This window comes from Bombyx mandarina, chromosome 10 (assembly GCF_030267445.1).
Source record: "Bombyx mandarina strain Sakado chromosome 10, ASM3026744v2".
NCBI lineage: Eukaryota > Metazoa > Arthropoda > Insecta > Lepidoptera > Bombycidae > Bombyx > Bombyx mandarina.
In genome coordinates, this window is record NC_143217.1 from 6,503,724 (window position 1) to 6,516,957 (window position 13,234).

The 13,234-nt window shown below is 34.9% G+C and overlaps 1 protein-coding gene across 13 annotated transcripts in view; it reads right to left on the reverse strand.

The window, feature by feature from the left end:
* Positions 1–13,234, reverse strand: part of baz (par-3 family cell polarity regulator) — a 57,724-nt gene that overhangs the window by 23,461 nt on the left and 21,029 nt on the right. For 12 of the 13 annotated variants that reach the window (XM_028182095.2, XM_028182094.2, XM_089730331.1 and 9 more), the window contains 4 exons: positions 4,474–4,677; positions 1,759–1,914; positions 818–1,005; positions 42–167 (listed from right to left, as the gene is read on the reverse strand). In XM_028182095.2, the coding sequence (XP_028037896.2) occupies positions 42–167; positions 818–1,005; positions 1,759–1,914; positions 4,474–4,677 (674 nt within the window). Of the gene's footprint in view, positions 1–41; positions 168–817; positions 1,006–1,758; positions 1,915–4,473; positions 4,678–7,094; positions 7,294–13,234 lie in introns of those variants that run through there. The other variant, XM_028182096.2, reaches the window with a different exon arrangement.

A 13,234-nucleotide genomic window follows, 5' to 3' on the forward strand; every position in this document is an offset into this window, starting at 1 on the left:
GACATAATAAAAAATAAAAAATAAAATTCCACAAGACTTACCTATGGTTTTGATGGTCGTTAACAGAAGACGTGTCCTGTCCCAGCGGCTCCCTCCGGGCGTCGCGCGGTAAGCTCTTGCTGCCGTAACTCTGTATTCGTTCGGCTGCATCTAACCACACGCCACTCCTACCGAAAAAAGACAACAAAAACATTTGTAAATTAACGAATTAAAACGTACTGCGACGAAGCATACGAAGCTGTTCTTTATACGCTCACAAAGTTGAAGAGGAAAGTATTTTATAAATGTATTATTTTTCTGTATTGATAACAAAAACGCAAACAGTATTTTTACCATAAAATATTTTAGTCATATATAGGAAAATGAGCTCTATCCAAGTGTCAATAGGAGTCTACACAGCGGCAGAATGTAAACGCTCACCTTGAGTCATAAGGACGAATTTTTAATTCATTTGTGTAACGACTTACAGAACTTTGTAGTAGAAATATGCAGAACATTTTTGTCGTACAGTGTGGCAGTATCTTGAATAGTGCTCTAAAGAGTTATTCGAATTTGAAATGACTCGGGCATTATACCTAATCACCTTCAATTTTTTACGTCATACCATTAAGCTTTAGAACTAGTTAACTAACTATTAACAAGATGACGCCAAAAGTCCGCATAGTAATAGTACATTAGTATTGCAACGTCTAAATACCTCCAGAAATTGCCCAACTTTATAAGACGATCTTTCTTCAAACGAGATTAGTCTTAAATGGTGAGCAACTAACGTCCTAATTTGACCTGTAAAGTAAGCTAAGACTAGATTTATATTTACCCTGGCCCGGAAAACTGCATAGATAACCTATTAGACTGCCTCTGGAAGTGTTGACCGGAGTGTCCGTGTCGTTCGACATTGGAGTCCGGCTGTCGTCCGTCCGACATCGGATGCACTTTCTGCGTGATGCGGGTGCAATCGTCTCGTCCGACCACCGCCGCCGACCAGCGTTTCGTCTGTTCTGACACCTGAAAGAAGCATCAGCAAAATTCCCATAGACACAGCCCACTGAATTTCTCGCTGGATCTTCGCAGTGGATCGCGTTTCCGATCCAGTGGTAGATTCTGCGAAATACTGCTCTTGCTAGGGTCAGTGTTAGCAACACTCTCGGCTTGAGCCCCATGAGCTTACCTACTATTTCGGTGAATCTAGAATAGCCCGTCGAAGTTACTAGAATAGGTAGGAAAAAAAACAAAAATACGCAAAATCAGTTCAGTTTTATTCAAAAAACGAATATGAGAAAAAATATGTGCTCTCAATTAAGAATCATCATCATCAATTAAGAAAAGAAAGAAAAGGTACCCACCCACCTTACTCCTTTCCGCAACTAAAACATTCTGTTTCGTTCCGTTATTGAACTAAAACGTAATTAAATTAAGCTTTACTCATCAAATTCGATACGAAACGTTTGTGTGTGCGTCAAAATCATATTTGATGACGTCATACTATATGGCACTTATAGACGTCATTCTTGACCGCGATTTCATATTTTGCAGTATTTGAATATTTCTGATTATTAGGAGTATTTTTTTTATTTTGACACAATTAATATTAGTAAACAAAGAATTGTTATTAAGCGGATTAAAATCATGTTGATAGCGCCACAGCTTAATTAAAATAGTCTTCAAACAATAATTGTTACTTTATTACAGCGTAATTAGCTACATAATAATATACGTAAGTATAACGGTTTTAATATTAAGCTTATAGCTGCTCCGTACCTGTCTTTGGGGAGGTAAGGTATCCTGGTGTAAGGATGGTTCACTGCCTCGTCTGACCTGCAGCCCATTAACGCCATCTTCGAGGTCAGCCTCGCCCACCTCCACACAGGAGTCAGGGTGGGGAACCCGAATGCTCCCACCGACCCCACCGCCTCCCTGCAAAAAATGTTATTTGCCTATGATATGCAGAGCATAGTATCTATATATAACACATACGTATATGGACCACCTTTTTTATTGCTCTAGGTAGATACTACAAACGGTAATTACATAGATTTTGTCGAATTCATTTTAAGATACTTTGTAATTTCTTCACTGTGGTAGTCGTTCCTAAACATATATTACGTATCTATTTACTAAGAAAAATTGAACCCTTTCCACAGGATTAAAGTCTTGGTATAGTCGCAAGACTGCATGATAATTAGATTACAATTTAGAGACGTCATTAAACCTAGAAGATAGCTTCGCCCGTTTTTTTTTCCAGATTAACCAATTTAGCTTAAGATTAGTTTAAGATTAAAACAACCAAAGAATAGAACCGCACATCCGGTCTTTTCCCAAAGGTAAAAATGACTAAGAGATTCACTGGAGAATGGGTAGCAATTTTCTCAGAGTTTTATGTCAGAGTAAAATAAAAAAGATAGACAACCGGAATTTATTGATGGTAGGGAGAATTATAAACCTGCGTAGGTAGGTACCTACTACTCCCCTACCTATTTCTACCACGAAGCAGTACGGCGATCTGGTTTGAACGGGAAACCTATTAACAATACAATTGAGAGTTCGACCTCAAATCTTAACGTGATAATATGTATGGGATCCGGTAACCACTCAACAATAGATGATACGTAAACTCGTACATACCTCTGCGCAATAAAAAAATGAAACATTTCTTAAATAATAACTTCTGTTATTTTATTTCCCTTGCGATTTTGTTTTTAATATGGTCACGTATTTTCACAATTCTAACACTACAGCAGTTGTACTGTAGACAAAAAAGCGGCCTTCAATAATCGACATTCAATGGACCGTACTTTCCGTTCGTGTTCTTGCAACATCAAATACTTTTATAACAATCCTGTACCTTCGGCAAAACTACGGTCTTGGCATGCGTAACTAACTACATTTAAAATATTCAGGATTTATCAGTAAAAGGCATTTGAAGACAAATATAGCATATTATTTTCAATTCTAATAAACTTTTCATTTTAATTATAATTCATATTTTCTCACTTAATATTATAAATGTGAAAGTGTGTTTATTTGTTTATTTGTGTGTTTGTTTTTCTTCTTTCACTTCGAAACGAAGCAACGGAGTGACTTCTTTTTTAATTGATATTGTTAGATCACGAGAGTGACATCGACTACGTTGTATCCCAAAAAAAATCTCATTCTGAAGGGGAAGACTGACACTTTTGATCACGCAAGCGAAGCCATGGTAACAGCTACTTAAACTATAAGATATTTTGTTGAAGAATCCATTGTAAATCTCTATGTCTATAAAATTTATTAATCAATAAACCGTTGTCGTTTGGAATAAGAATTCACAAGTCTAGATCTATTTTGAAGTATAAGTGCACCTTATAGCTGGTTGATCTTAGTGCGTGCAGGCATCGTAATCCTGTTAGCCTCGTTTCTATGATGGTTTGTATGAGGGGCGTGGCAACAATCATGCTCAATGTGTACAAAGTCTACAGGCTTAGAGAATAAATATCGAACTACACGTATGTAGGTACTTGTTCGTATGAATGCGGAGCAACTTTTTGCATTCAATATCCAGCGTGATCAAAGCCAGGCAGCATTGATCTTAAGCCTTTCTAGATACGAGTACCGGTAGAATGCGAGCGTGGATTCGTTTGTATTTAATATTTAGGAAAGTTATGCTTTCGGATAAAAATAGTTAGTTAAAAATGAAATACGTTAGACAGTCGTAATTAGTTCGACATTTTACTTTACGTACTGCCCATATAATTTGGTATTTGTCTTATATTAAATTGATATGCATGAACGCGATTTATCACGAACACTTGATAGTTTTATACGTGCATGTCCAATCATGAAAAAGATAATCGTAAATTTTATTGTTTTTAAAATATTATAAATATCATTATTTAACTGAATTTAGTACTATAATAAAAAAAACTTTAGATAATAAGTATGAATGCATTTTCACAATTGCACTCACCTGTTTCGCATTTTGTGAACAAGTACATGAATAACAAGTTCCCATTTTGAAGCAACAAAAATATGAACACGATCTTTTGCGATGAAACATTTCACGATTTTATTTCAAGTAATCTATGTGAAACAAATTTAAACAAGTTACGACTTGTATGTACTTAGGTATACCTACCTGATCTATTTATTTCCAAGTCGAAAATTTTCCCGCCAAATGAATTCGATTTTTTTGGCAAAAGCAAACATTACATTCAGCCAATTAAAAAAAAAACAAGATTCTCAACAAGTACCTAAATGAAAAATGCTGGTTTAAAACTTATTTTCGCAAGGAGTAAGAAGTGCACAAGATCGAAAGAAGTTTAAACATTTCATCGTGACGTAATATTAACACTAGACATCAGATGTTTCGAATAATTTCCAGTGTTGCAGTAAAGTATTTACTTACTTATTATTTTATATTATTATTATTTATTATTATTTCACTAAGTGAAATGTTGATATTTTGTGTTAGGAATGAAGAAAATAAAACTAACATACCCGAAACATGTCAGGAGAAGCAGTGCCAGCTGATGATCCACTAGCGCCATCTGCTTGTGCCGCCCTTGGTTGAGGCGTTTGACTGGTACACTCAGCGGTGAGGGTTTCACGGTCGTCGGCGACATCACAAACTCGATCATCCGGATCTAGAATGCCACCGGAATTGGCTCGAAGAGCTCGAACTCCAATCCACGTTTCTGGACCCTATAATTAAAATAAAAAATAAAATTAAGTTTAAGAATTTAGTAAAGCTTATACAATGAACTCCCAATAAATCGTTTAAAGATGGATTATTGCAAATGTTTTATGAATTAATTCTCACATAAAGTTCTAAAACAATTATTAATTTCCATAAAACTAAGATTTTTACCGTTACAATACTGACCATATCTTATCCATAAAAAATACCCATTGAAAATCATGGGATTGTGAATAAAGGAAAGTATTCTTTTTTTAAATCAAATCAAATTATTTTTTATATGGATAAAGAACAACTAAACCAAGTACATAAATCTTACATAACAAACAGTAAAGATATGTCATAAAGTGTAATGTCGTGGAATTATGTAATAAAAAAAAAGATCTGGTAAAATCTTGTCTCCGAAAACTCAAGAGCAAATGGTATTATTAATTAGTATTATTAAAACCATATTTATGAACTAATTCATTTTCTTGTTGCATCGATACGGCAAAGAGCTCACAGCCTACCTCGTGTTAAGTAACCTGTAGATATTAGTACCTTAATAACGCCAATCACTTTGAAACATGAGGTCTAAGTCTGAATTGAATAGTACAACCGCTGAATCACCTTTCAAAACCAAGCGTGGCAGAAATGAACAGGGCAGTGGTTTCTATCCTTGCGAGCATGTTGCGAGCTAAAAAGGCACCCTATAACCAGAAATTGCTCAAGTTATATCTTACGACTTTTATTACATGATGTTATTCTTTCCCCGTGCAATTTATTCGTGAGCATGTATTGAGTATGTAAGTATTTCATTAGAAAAATTTGTATCTGCCCGCGGGATTTGAGCAACGGCAGTCTGATCGCTCGATACGAGAAGTGCAGCGGGCTTTTTTAAGCCACCACAACGTCTAGTATCTACTACTGTCATACTGTCACTAACCATTTCATAAATAATAACCGTATGGCATATATATATAACATATTATATAATATTTTTTAGCCTTGTGAGAGTTTAAAATTCAGAGGAGAATCTTCGCCGTGCCATTAAATCAATAAATAATTTATGACAATGAAATTAAAGTTTCAGAAATATTAAATGGACAATTCCAGGATTCAGTTTTAATATCATTTACTAATAAATATTGTTAACTTAATTTTGTAGTTTTTATCTAAAGTCTCTAAGCATGTTTCTGAGAGTATATAATCGAAACTATGAGCATTAAAATTAACCCATTCCATAGATTAAATAGTATTTAGTAGTTTTATATTTATTTTTTATTGCTTAGATGGATGGACGAACTCACCGCTCATCTAGTGATCACCCTTAGATATAAACAACATAAATGCCGCCACCCACCTCGAAATAGTTTTAATGTCTCAGTTTTTACAGTACAACGGCTGCCCCACCCTTCGAACTGAAACGCATTACTGCTTCACAGCAGACGTAGACAGAGTGGTGGTCCTCACCGATGCGAACTTACAAGACGTCCTACCGCTTTTAATACTTTAATGTGGTATTATTTCTATTTATAATATTTAGGTAAATAAAAGTTATTTTTGGATCCTTTAATACTGTCCATTAAAAAAAATCCTGACAAAACTGAATTGCGTAAAAACTCATTGTTCGATTCCGTTTTGTGTTTTTGTTTTCACAACCAACATAATAAAGCAGGAACCGAGATGTTCCCACGCAGTATTTATTTTGCTCTGTATTCATCTCAGTGAATGGCTCGATCTTGTCTGTGTGTGAGTGTGTTTGTATCTTGTGTTTTGTATGGCTCGTCGTCAGCCATTGTTTGTATGTCAATTCTACGCGATGTCAACTCAACGGCTTTTTATGAGGGGTATTTTTATCATAACCAAACTATAGAAATGGTAGAGCTGTGTTTCGAAGAAGAAAAATAAAATTACTTGATTATTTATAATACCTAATCAAAAAGATTAAACATCTACCAAGTAGGTAATACTTATTTTATAAGATTATTCCAGCTTTTGGAACGAAGTTCCTTAGGGGACGATGCGCAGGGGTACCCTAACCGGGAAAAAACGTCCGCAACGTAAGATTTTTATTATTTATGTTATAGTCTTAGTATGATGGCTATACAGTGTCTAATGTATAGTCTATGTGATGACGGTTATTACTATTATTCATATAGGTAAATAGGTGTTTCTTTGTATATTATTATTATATATCTTTTATAAATCATTGTGAATAAAATAAAGTTGATAACTTTGTAAAGTAGTTTTTTTTTATCAATAAAAAAATCATAATAAAAAATGTATAACCGAATAATTATTTTCTTTATACCTCGAATATAACTTAAAATTAACATTTTTATAATAAGGAACTTCGTTCTTATCAGGTGTCCCACGACACTACACATATTTTTTTTTTCTTTCAACAACGTCTATTAAAAAATCAAAAGTAATTCGGTACCCATGTAACTGATCTTCGAGTTGGTTCCTTAGCGCGAAGTCGTGCCAACTTCTTGAGTCTTGGTGGTGGTACTGGAGTAGCTAGCGCTAGAGCAGAATTCTCCATTCTAGCATATCCTCATCCGGACGAACCGAATCACGTTTATTTCACATTTTAACGTCATAGCATTCGATTACACTCACTTAACACAGAGAAGCGGTGGAACGAAAATAACGCTGTTTTAATTAATAAAGAAACAAGTATTCAGTAAGTGGAACTCTTCGCTTCACTCGTGCTACTGATTTGCATGAGTGAAGCAAAGCATTTAGAGGATAGGTCAGTGGCGCGAACAAAACCTTGGCCTTCGCGCGTCGGTGACCAAACACAGTCTCCCACTCGCGTGCCCGCCACCAGATGCTATGGGCAGTGAGTGATACGCTCCATGAGAGGAATTGTGAATCATAACTGTAAATCGTATACTTTTATCTGGGACATAATACTATTTTTAGAGTATGTACACTATTATGGCGTTAGTAGCCAATTTTTCAGAATATTAATATCTAGTTAGCGGTTTGTTTATCGTTTTAACGTACTTGGTGAGATTTGTATTAGACGTTTTCTTTTTCAATCAATTTCTTCTAAATCTAATAAATTATTAGCCGTCGACATTCATTAATAACTGTGAAACATAATTAGCTTTTGGAATGATGTATATTTTTCAAAAGATTACAAATCACAGCCTATATGCAGATGCAAATTATGGTTTATCGAAAGAAAAACAAAGTTGAAACATGAAGAAACTATCAAAGTACAATCAATAAACACACAACTCAACGCTTTCCAAGAAAATACAACAGTAAAGAAGCCGACGACATCCTATCAACTTACAAAGTTGTTTATTCAATTTTTAATCGCAGTTAGAAATAAGTTAGAAATAATGCTATTTACTTGTCTCACCGATCACCGATGCTAGTGCCAACGTCAGCAATACCAGGGACACAGCTGAGCCGCTGCATATAGCTTTGGTTTACTTTTATAAAGACGCTAAGTACATACGGTTTTACGCAGCCTTGCCGTAATAAATGGTATTATGCAACCTTGGTTGTTGTGTTGACAAAAATAACACTGCTGTTTATCACAGTTTGCCATACGTATATGGCATGGTAATGACTATTCATGAACTATTATCTAAGTAGATACAATTTGTTGATGCCCTAACGCGGCGCCGAAGTATGGACGGAAATGCACGCCCGTTCGGTCTGAAAACACGTGTACCGAATAACAAATGGATAACGTTACGTCAAAACATTATAAAACTGAATTAATAAATTAGTTAAAAACTCTATTAAGCACGATAGTATTTAATTACAGAAAGAGCCTACAAAATATCATCATTAAAACAGATGACTTCATTATCGCAATTTACAGTGATTATGACCCTCATACGTTCTAATGATTCATTCGTTAAGTCCAACCATTTTAGGTCAGTTGATTTTGTTTGCAGTTCTTTTGATCAGTCTACCTCTGTTGATAGACCACGAATACATAGAGCAGACCGGTCGGAGACGTACAATGTTGCAGTTAATGCCTCAAGGCAAGTCGCGAAATTGTTATGCAAATAAATGATTGCACTCACACTTACAATTTGAATGTTTAGAAGTATGGCACAATTCCTTTTTACTTATCTACTTGAAATGAAAACGACCACTTTTTTTTCTTGAATATAAACAGAATCACTCCCTAGAACTTCATATTTACAAGGATTCGATAGGTCAGGAAAACAATTAGACAAAAAAAAATCTTTTGAAAAATGCAATTCAGTACAGCACAAATACACCCAGAACTAGATGAAATGTTTACTCATGACCTAGAAGGACTGAATGCTTCGCCAACTCAACAAGAAAAATAAATTACAGAATGTTAATTAGTAGAATCTTGACACAAGTATTTTTGTGTAATCGCTCATAAAAGGAGGTACCAGCTTATCTATCACAGCACAATCATATTCACTGTTGCTTATATAATTTTCACATAAAAAAATAAGGGTATATAATCGATTTTCTTTTTTTCGTAAACCATTAACAATGAATTTTAGTTCTTTTTTATTTCGGACATAGTGCGAATCGTGAACGCACAAACGCGCTTCGTCGCGGTACATTCACAACTGAAGAGTCAACTGAACTGAACAGTTGAAGCCGTCTGTCTACCGAGCCGGTACGATTAGAAAGATCTTCAACGACGACCACAAATAAAAACTGAACGATAACGCTGCTGAACCGCGATCTATCTAATGTATTTTCAAGGTTTGCAATATGGGGTAACAAAAAGTGAACACAAGTCGTGTGCCACACGGCTATTTTTACTGCTCAACGGGTAATAATATTTCGTTCTCATTTAAAACACGTACGACATTTTTGTAGCTTCAATTTTCCAAATCATCACTACAAATGCATACTAATTATCATATTGACAATAAAAATATTCGTGTCACATCGATTAGTAGTTACAACTTATTTCATAACAATCATGATAAGTTAACTGTGAATATTTTACGGTAAAAAAGCTGACAATGTAATTTATAAACAATTTTAATGCACTAAAATAAAATAGTAGATACGTTAGTTTTTTTTCTCTTCTAAATCTATAATTTCACACTGGCAAATATATATTTCGTATTTAACGACAGCAAATAGGTGTTTCTTTTGAAATTTAAATGCAGATTTTTTAAAAGTTGCTTTGATTCTATTTATTCAAACAACCTTTATCAAACCAATAATAACATCAATCTGATTCGAATATTTTTTCCAGTAAGATAATCTTTCCTGTCATAGTCCTCCATAGTTCCTCCATAGTCTGCGGAGTGCATTTCATAATTAATCAAGAAAACCACCAGTATACGATTTGAAAACAGAGAAAACTTAACGGTTAATGAATACACTAGCACAAATACCGTTATTATAAAGCATTGAATAAACCACTATAGAATATGCGTTATTATCAGCAAGTAATACGCTCTGTATCTGCTTGTCTGTATTTCTTAGATATACTACTACTACTAAGGTGAAAATGACAATGTTGGATTTACGTAGGTATTCCATTTCCGAAACCAATTGCCAATCGCGTTTTGCGCCTTTGTGGTCACCTATTACGATAGGTGATTCGCTGTTTGCTTTTGCCATCTAAGGTAATAAAAACACGATATTTACATTTTGAGAATATTAGTTAGTACGAGGTGAGATAAGCTAAATTTAAATGTAAAGTTTTAATTAAATGAACGAATTAAGCTGGAGAATGATATCGAAACACACGTTCAAAAGGAGAAACCATTCAAAAAGATAAATTGCACAAATCGAGGAACTGGTAGTTCAAACCCATAATTTGAGAGACAAGATAGCTATTGAGGCACCTTCAACTGATTATTACAAATGAGCCGTTAGAAGAGCATATTATTTACGTTCGTAGATTGATAATTTAGACGCCGTTGCTTGATTTATGATGGTTGATGCCAGCTAGAAGACTTGCTTCTCATTCGATACCCGCAGAAAGAGAAGGTGAAAAGGTCTGACCAAAAAATTTGTGATTTTTGAAAATAGAAAAATCTCATTTCTGTGGTTAAGTTTCATTTTGGTTGACTGTGCCAGTTGTGTAATTATCGTAAAAGAATAATTTTGTATTTATCGAGACCGCTCGTATGCCAGTCGTGTAACGTTATGTACCTATCCCTCCTCAAAACGCTAATACCAAAAGTAGTCTCAATTCACTTATGAAAACGATTGAATAGGTGTAAGACGAACAAACACAGTCTCGGATATTAATTTTTATACATTAAAAGATTATTTAATAGATAAAAAATCCACCTGTCAATCAGTTCTTTGTAGTTGCCTAAGACAAAATAAACTATAGCGATTTGCAATTCTATTTTTAGCGGGCTAATCATCTGCTCTTACGAGATCTGAAAATTCGAATCAAATCTATGTTATTGAAACCGGCGTTCTATAAATAATACTACGACTTACGAGTATTACTATTTTTGCTTGTAGTAAACGCAGACTGATTTTTTTTATTATTTTTTTATTTGGTATACTTTAAGTTTATATAAATTTACATTAACGTGGTCTTAATCGAGCCGTTGGGTCAATGGTCGACTGCGACATGGAAGGGTCAATGTAAATCTTAAAACTAATGAGGGGTTCACATTGGGGATACACAATAAAGATATTATATATATTTTTATTTATTGCTTAGATGAGTGGACCAACTCACAGCCCACCTGGTGTTAAGTGGTTACTGGAGCCCATAGACATCTACAACGTAAATGCGCCACCCACCTTGAGATCTAAGTTCTAAGATCTCAGTATAGTTACAACGGCTGCCCCACCCTTCAAATTGAAACGCATTACTGCTTCACGGCAGAAATAGGCAGAGTGGTGGTACCTACCCGTGCGGACTCACAGGAGGTCCTACCATAATTACGCAAATTATAATTTTACGGGTTTCATTTTTTATTACACGATTTTATTCCTTCACCGTGGAAGTCAATCGTGAACATTTGTTGAGTACGTATTTCATTACAAAAATTGGTAGCTGCCTGAGATTTAAACATCGGTGCATCGCTCAACACGAATGCTCCGGACGTCTTATCTTTTAGGCCACTACGACTGGTATTAACATTTAACAAAACAAAAAATCTTTCTTCTAGTAAGCACTGTGGACTACTGTACCACGGGATCGAGTCTCGGCTGGATTCTCAGCAGTATCTTTATCGAAAACATAAGGCATGCGGAGACTACATCATTACTTCTAGGAGATTTTCATCCTTTGTTACAAAATATTATTGTGAACCCACGCTGTATTGTACGTACAAAATGTTTACAGTGGAAGTTCGGGTTTTTAGATAGTTGGAACACCAAATTAAGATAAGGGAGCGAGTAGTTTTTGTAACTCAATGTGACGTGTTCTAGAGCCGTATAAGCAAACAAACTGTATAAACCTCTAGTTACATTATTAGTATCATCGATTAAGTAACATGTTAAATTTATAAAAAATTGGAACAAACTAGTTATGTCTTATTTTTTAACATTAATAATTATTTATTATGACCTCTACATACCATTTTCGTAACAATTAGTATGGCGCATGATTATTATAAGTTACGTAGGTAGTAATTAATGAAAAGTTTTTCGTCGAAAGTAATTTATGTAATATGTATCTGAATTATTGCAATGATGAATTCCCTGCGCAACAATAAGTACATAATGAACAGGGTGTAAAAATATATTTTGGATAAATATGTAAAGTACGCGAATTGGTTGAAATTTTACTTCGTTTTCATTTGTTAGCTTCAAATAATATAACAATAACTATTAGTCTAATGCTATTGAAAATTTTCCCAAGAAATATGACTTCTATTTAAATAGTGTTGATAAGCAATAAAAATTTTTTTTTTTATTAAAGCTTTTTTTATTGTTCACAGCCTACCTGGTGTTAGGTGTTTTTTTTTCAACTTCACTTTAGCGTGTAGGTGAGCTCACGGGGCTCAAACCGGAGTGTTGCTAACACTGAGTCTAGCAAAAGCAGTGCTCCGCAGAATTTACCACCGGATCGGAAACGCGACCCACTGAGAAGATCCGACGAGAAACTCAGTGGGTTGTGTCTATGGGTTAACTTAGTCGTCGAGCCCTTCGTCGCAAGCGACGGGTTCGGTGAGGACAGTGACCGGTGCTTGAGGTGTTAGGCGGTTAGCCCGTAGACTTCAAAAACATCAATGCCGTCTCCTGCCTTGAACCATAAGTTGTAAGTATCAGTTTCATACTACAACGACCGTAAACCGAAACGAATTACTGCTTTGCGGCAGAAATAGGCAGTGTATTGGTACATATCCGTGCAGGCTCACAAGAGGCCCCACTACCAGTAAAAAAACATATTTCGTGTCTCATATGTGTTAGTTAAATTTATTTAGTCACAATGTTAATAAAGGTGGCCTTATCAAGCGATACCAGCTTAAGCACACATGTAATTTATATTTTATACGTAGACACTCAGGAATGTGTTACTGATTAGTATTACAAGGTCGATAGAAATCATTTTATTCTTCTTACGGACTTAAATATAATAAATAATGATGTATCCCATAATGCATTCACAATTAGAACAATAATTAA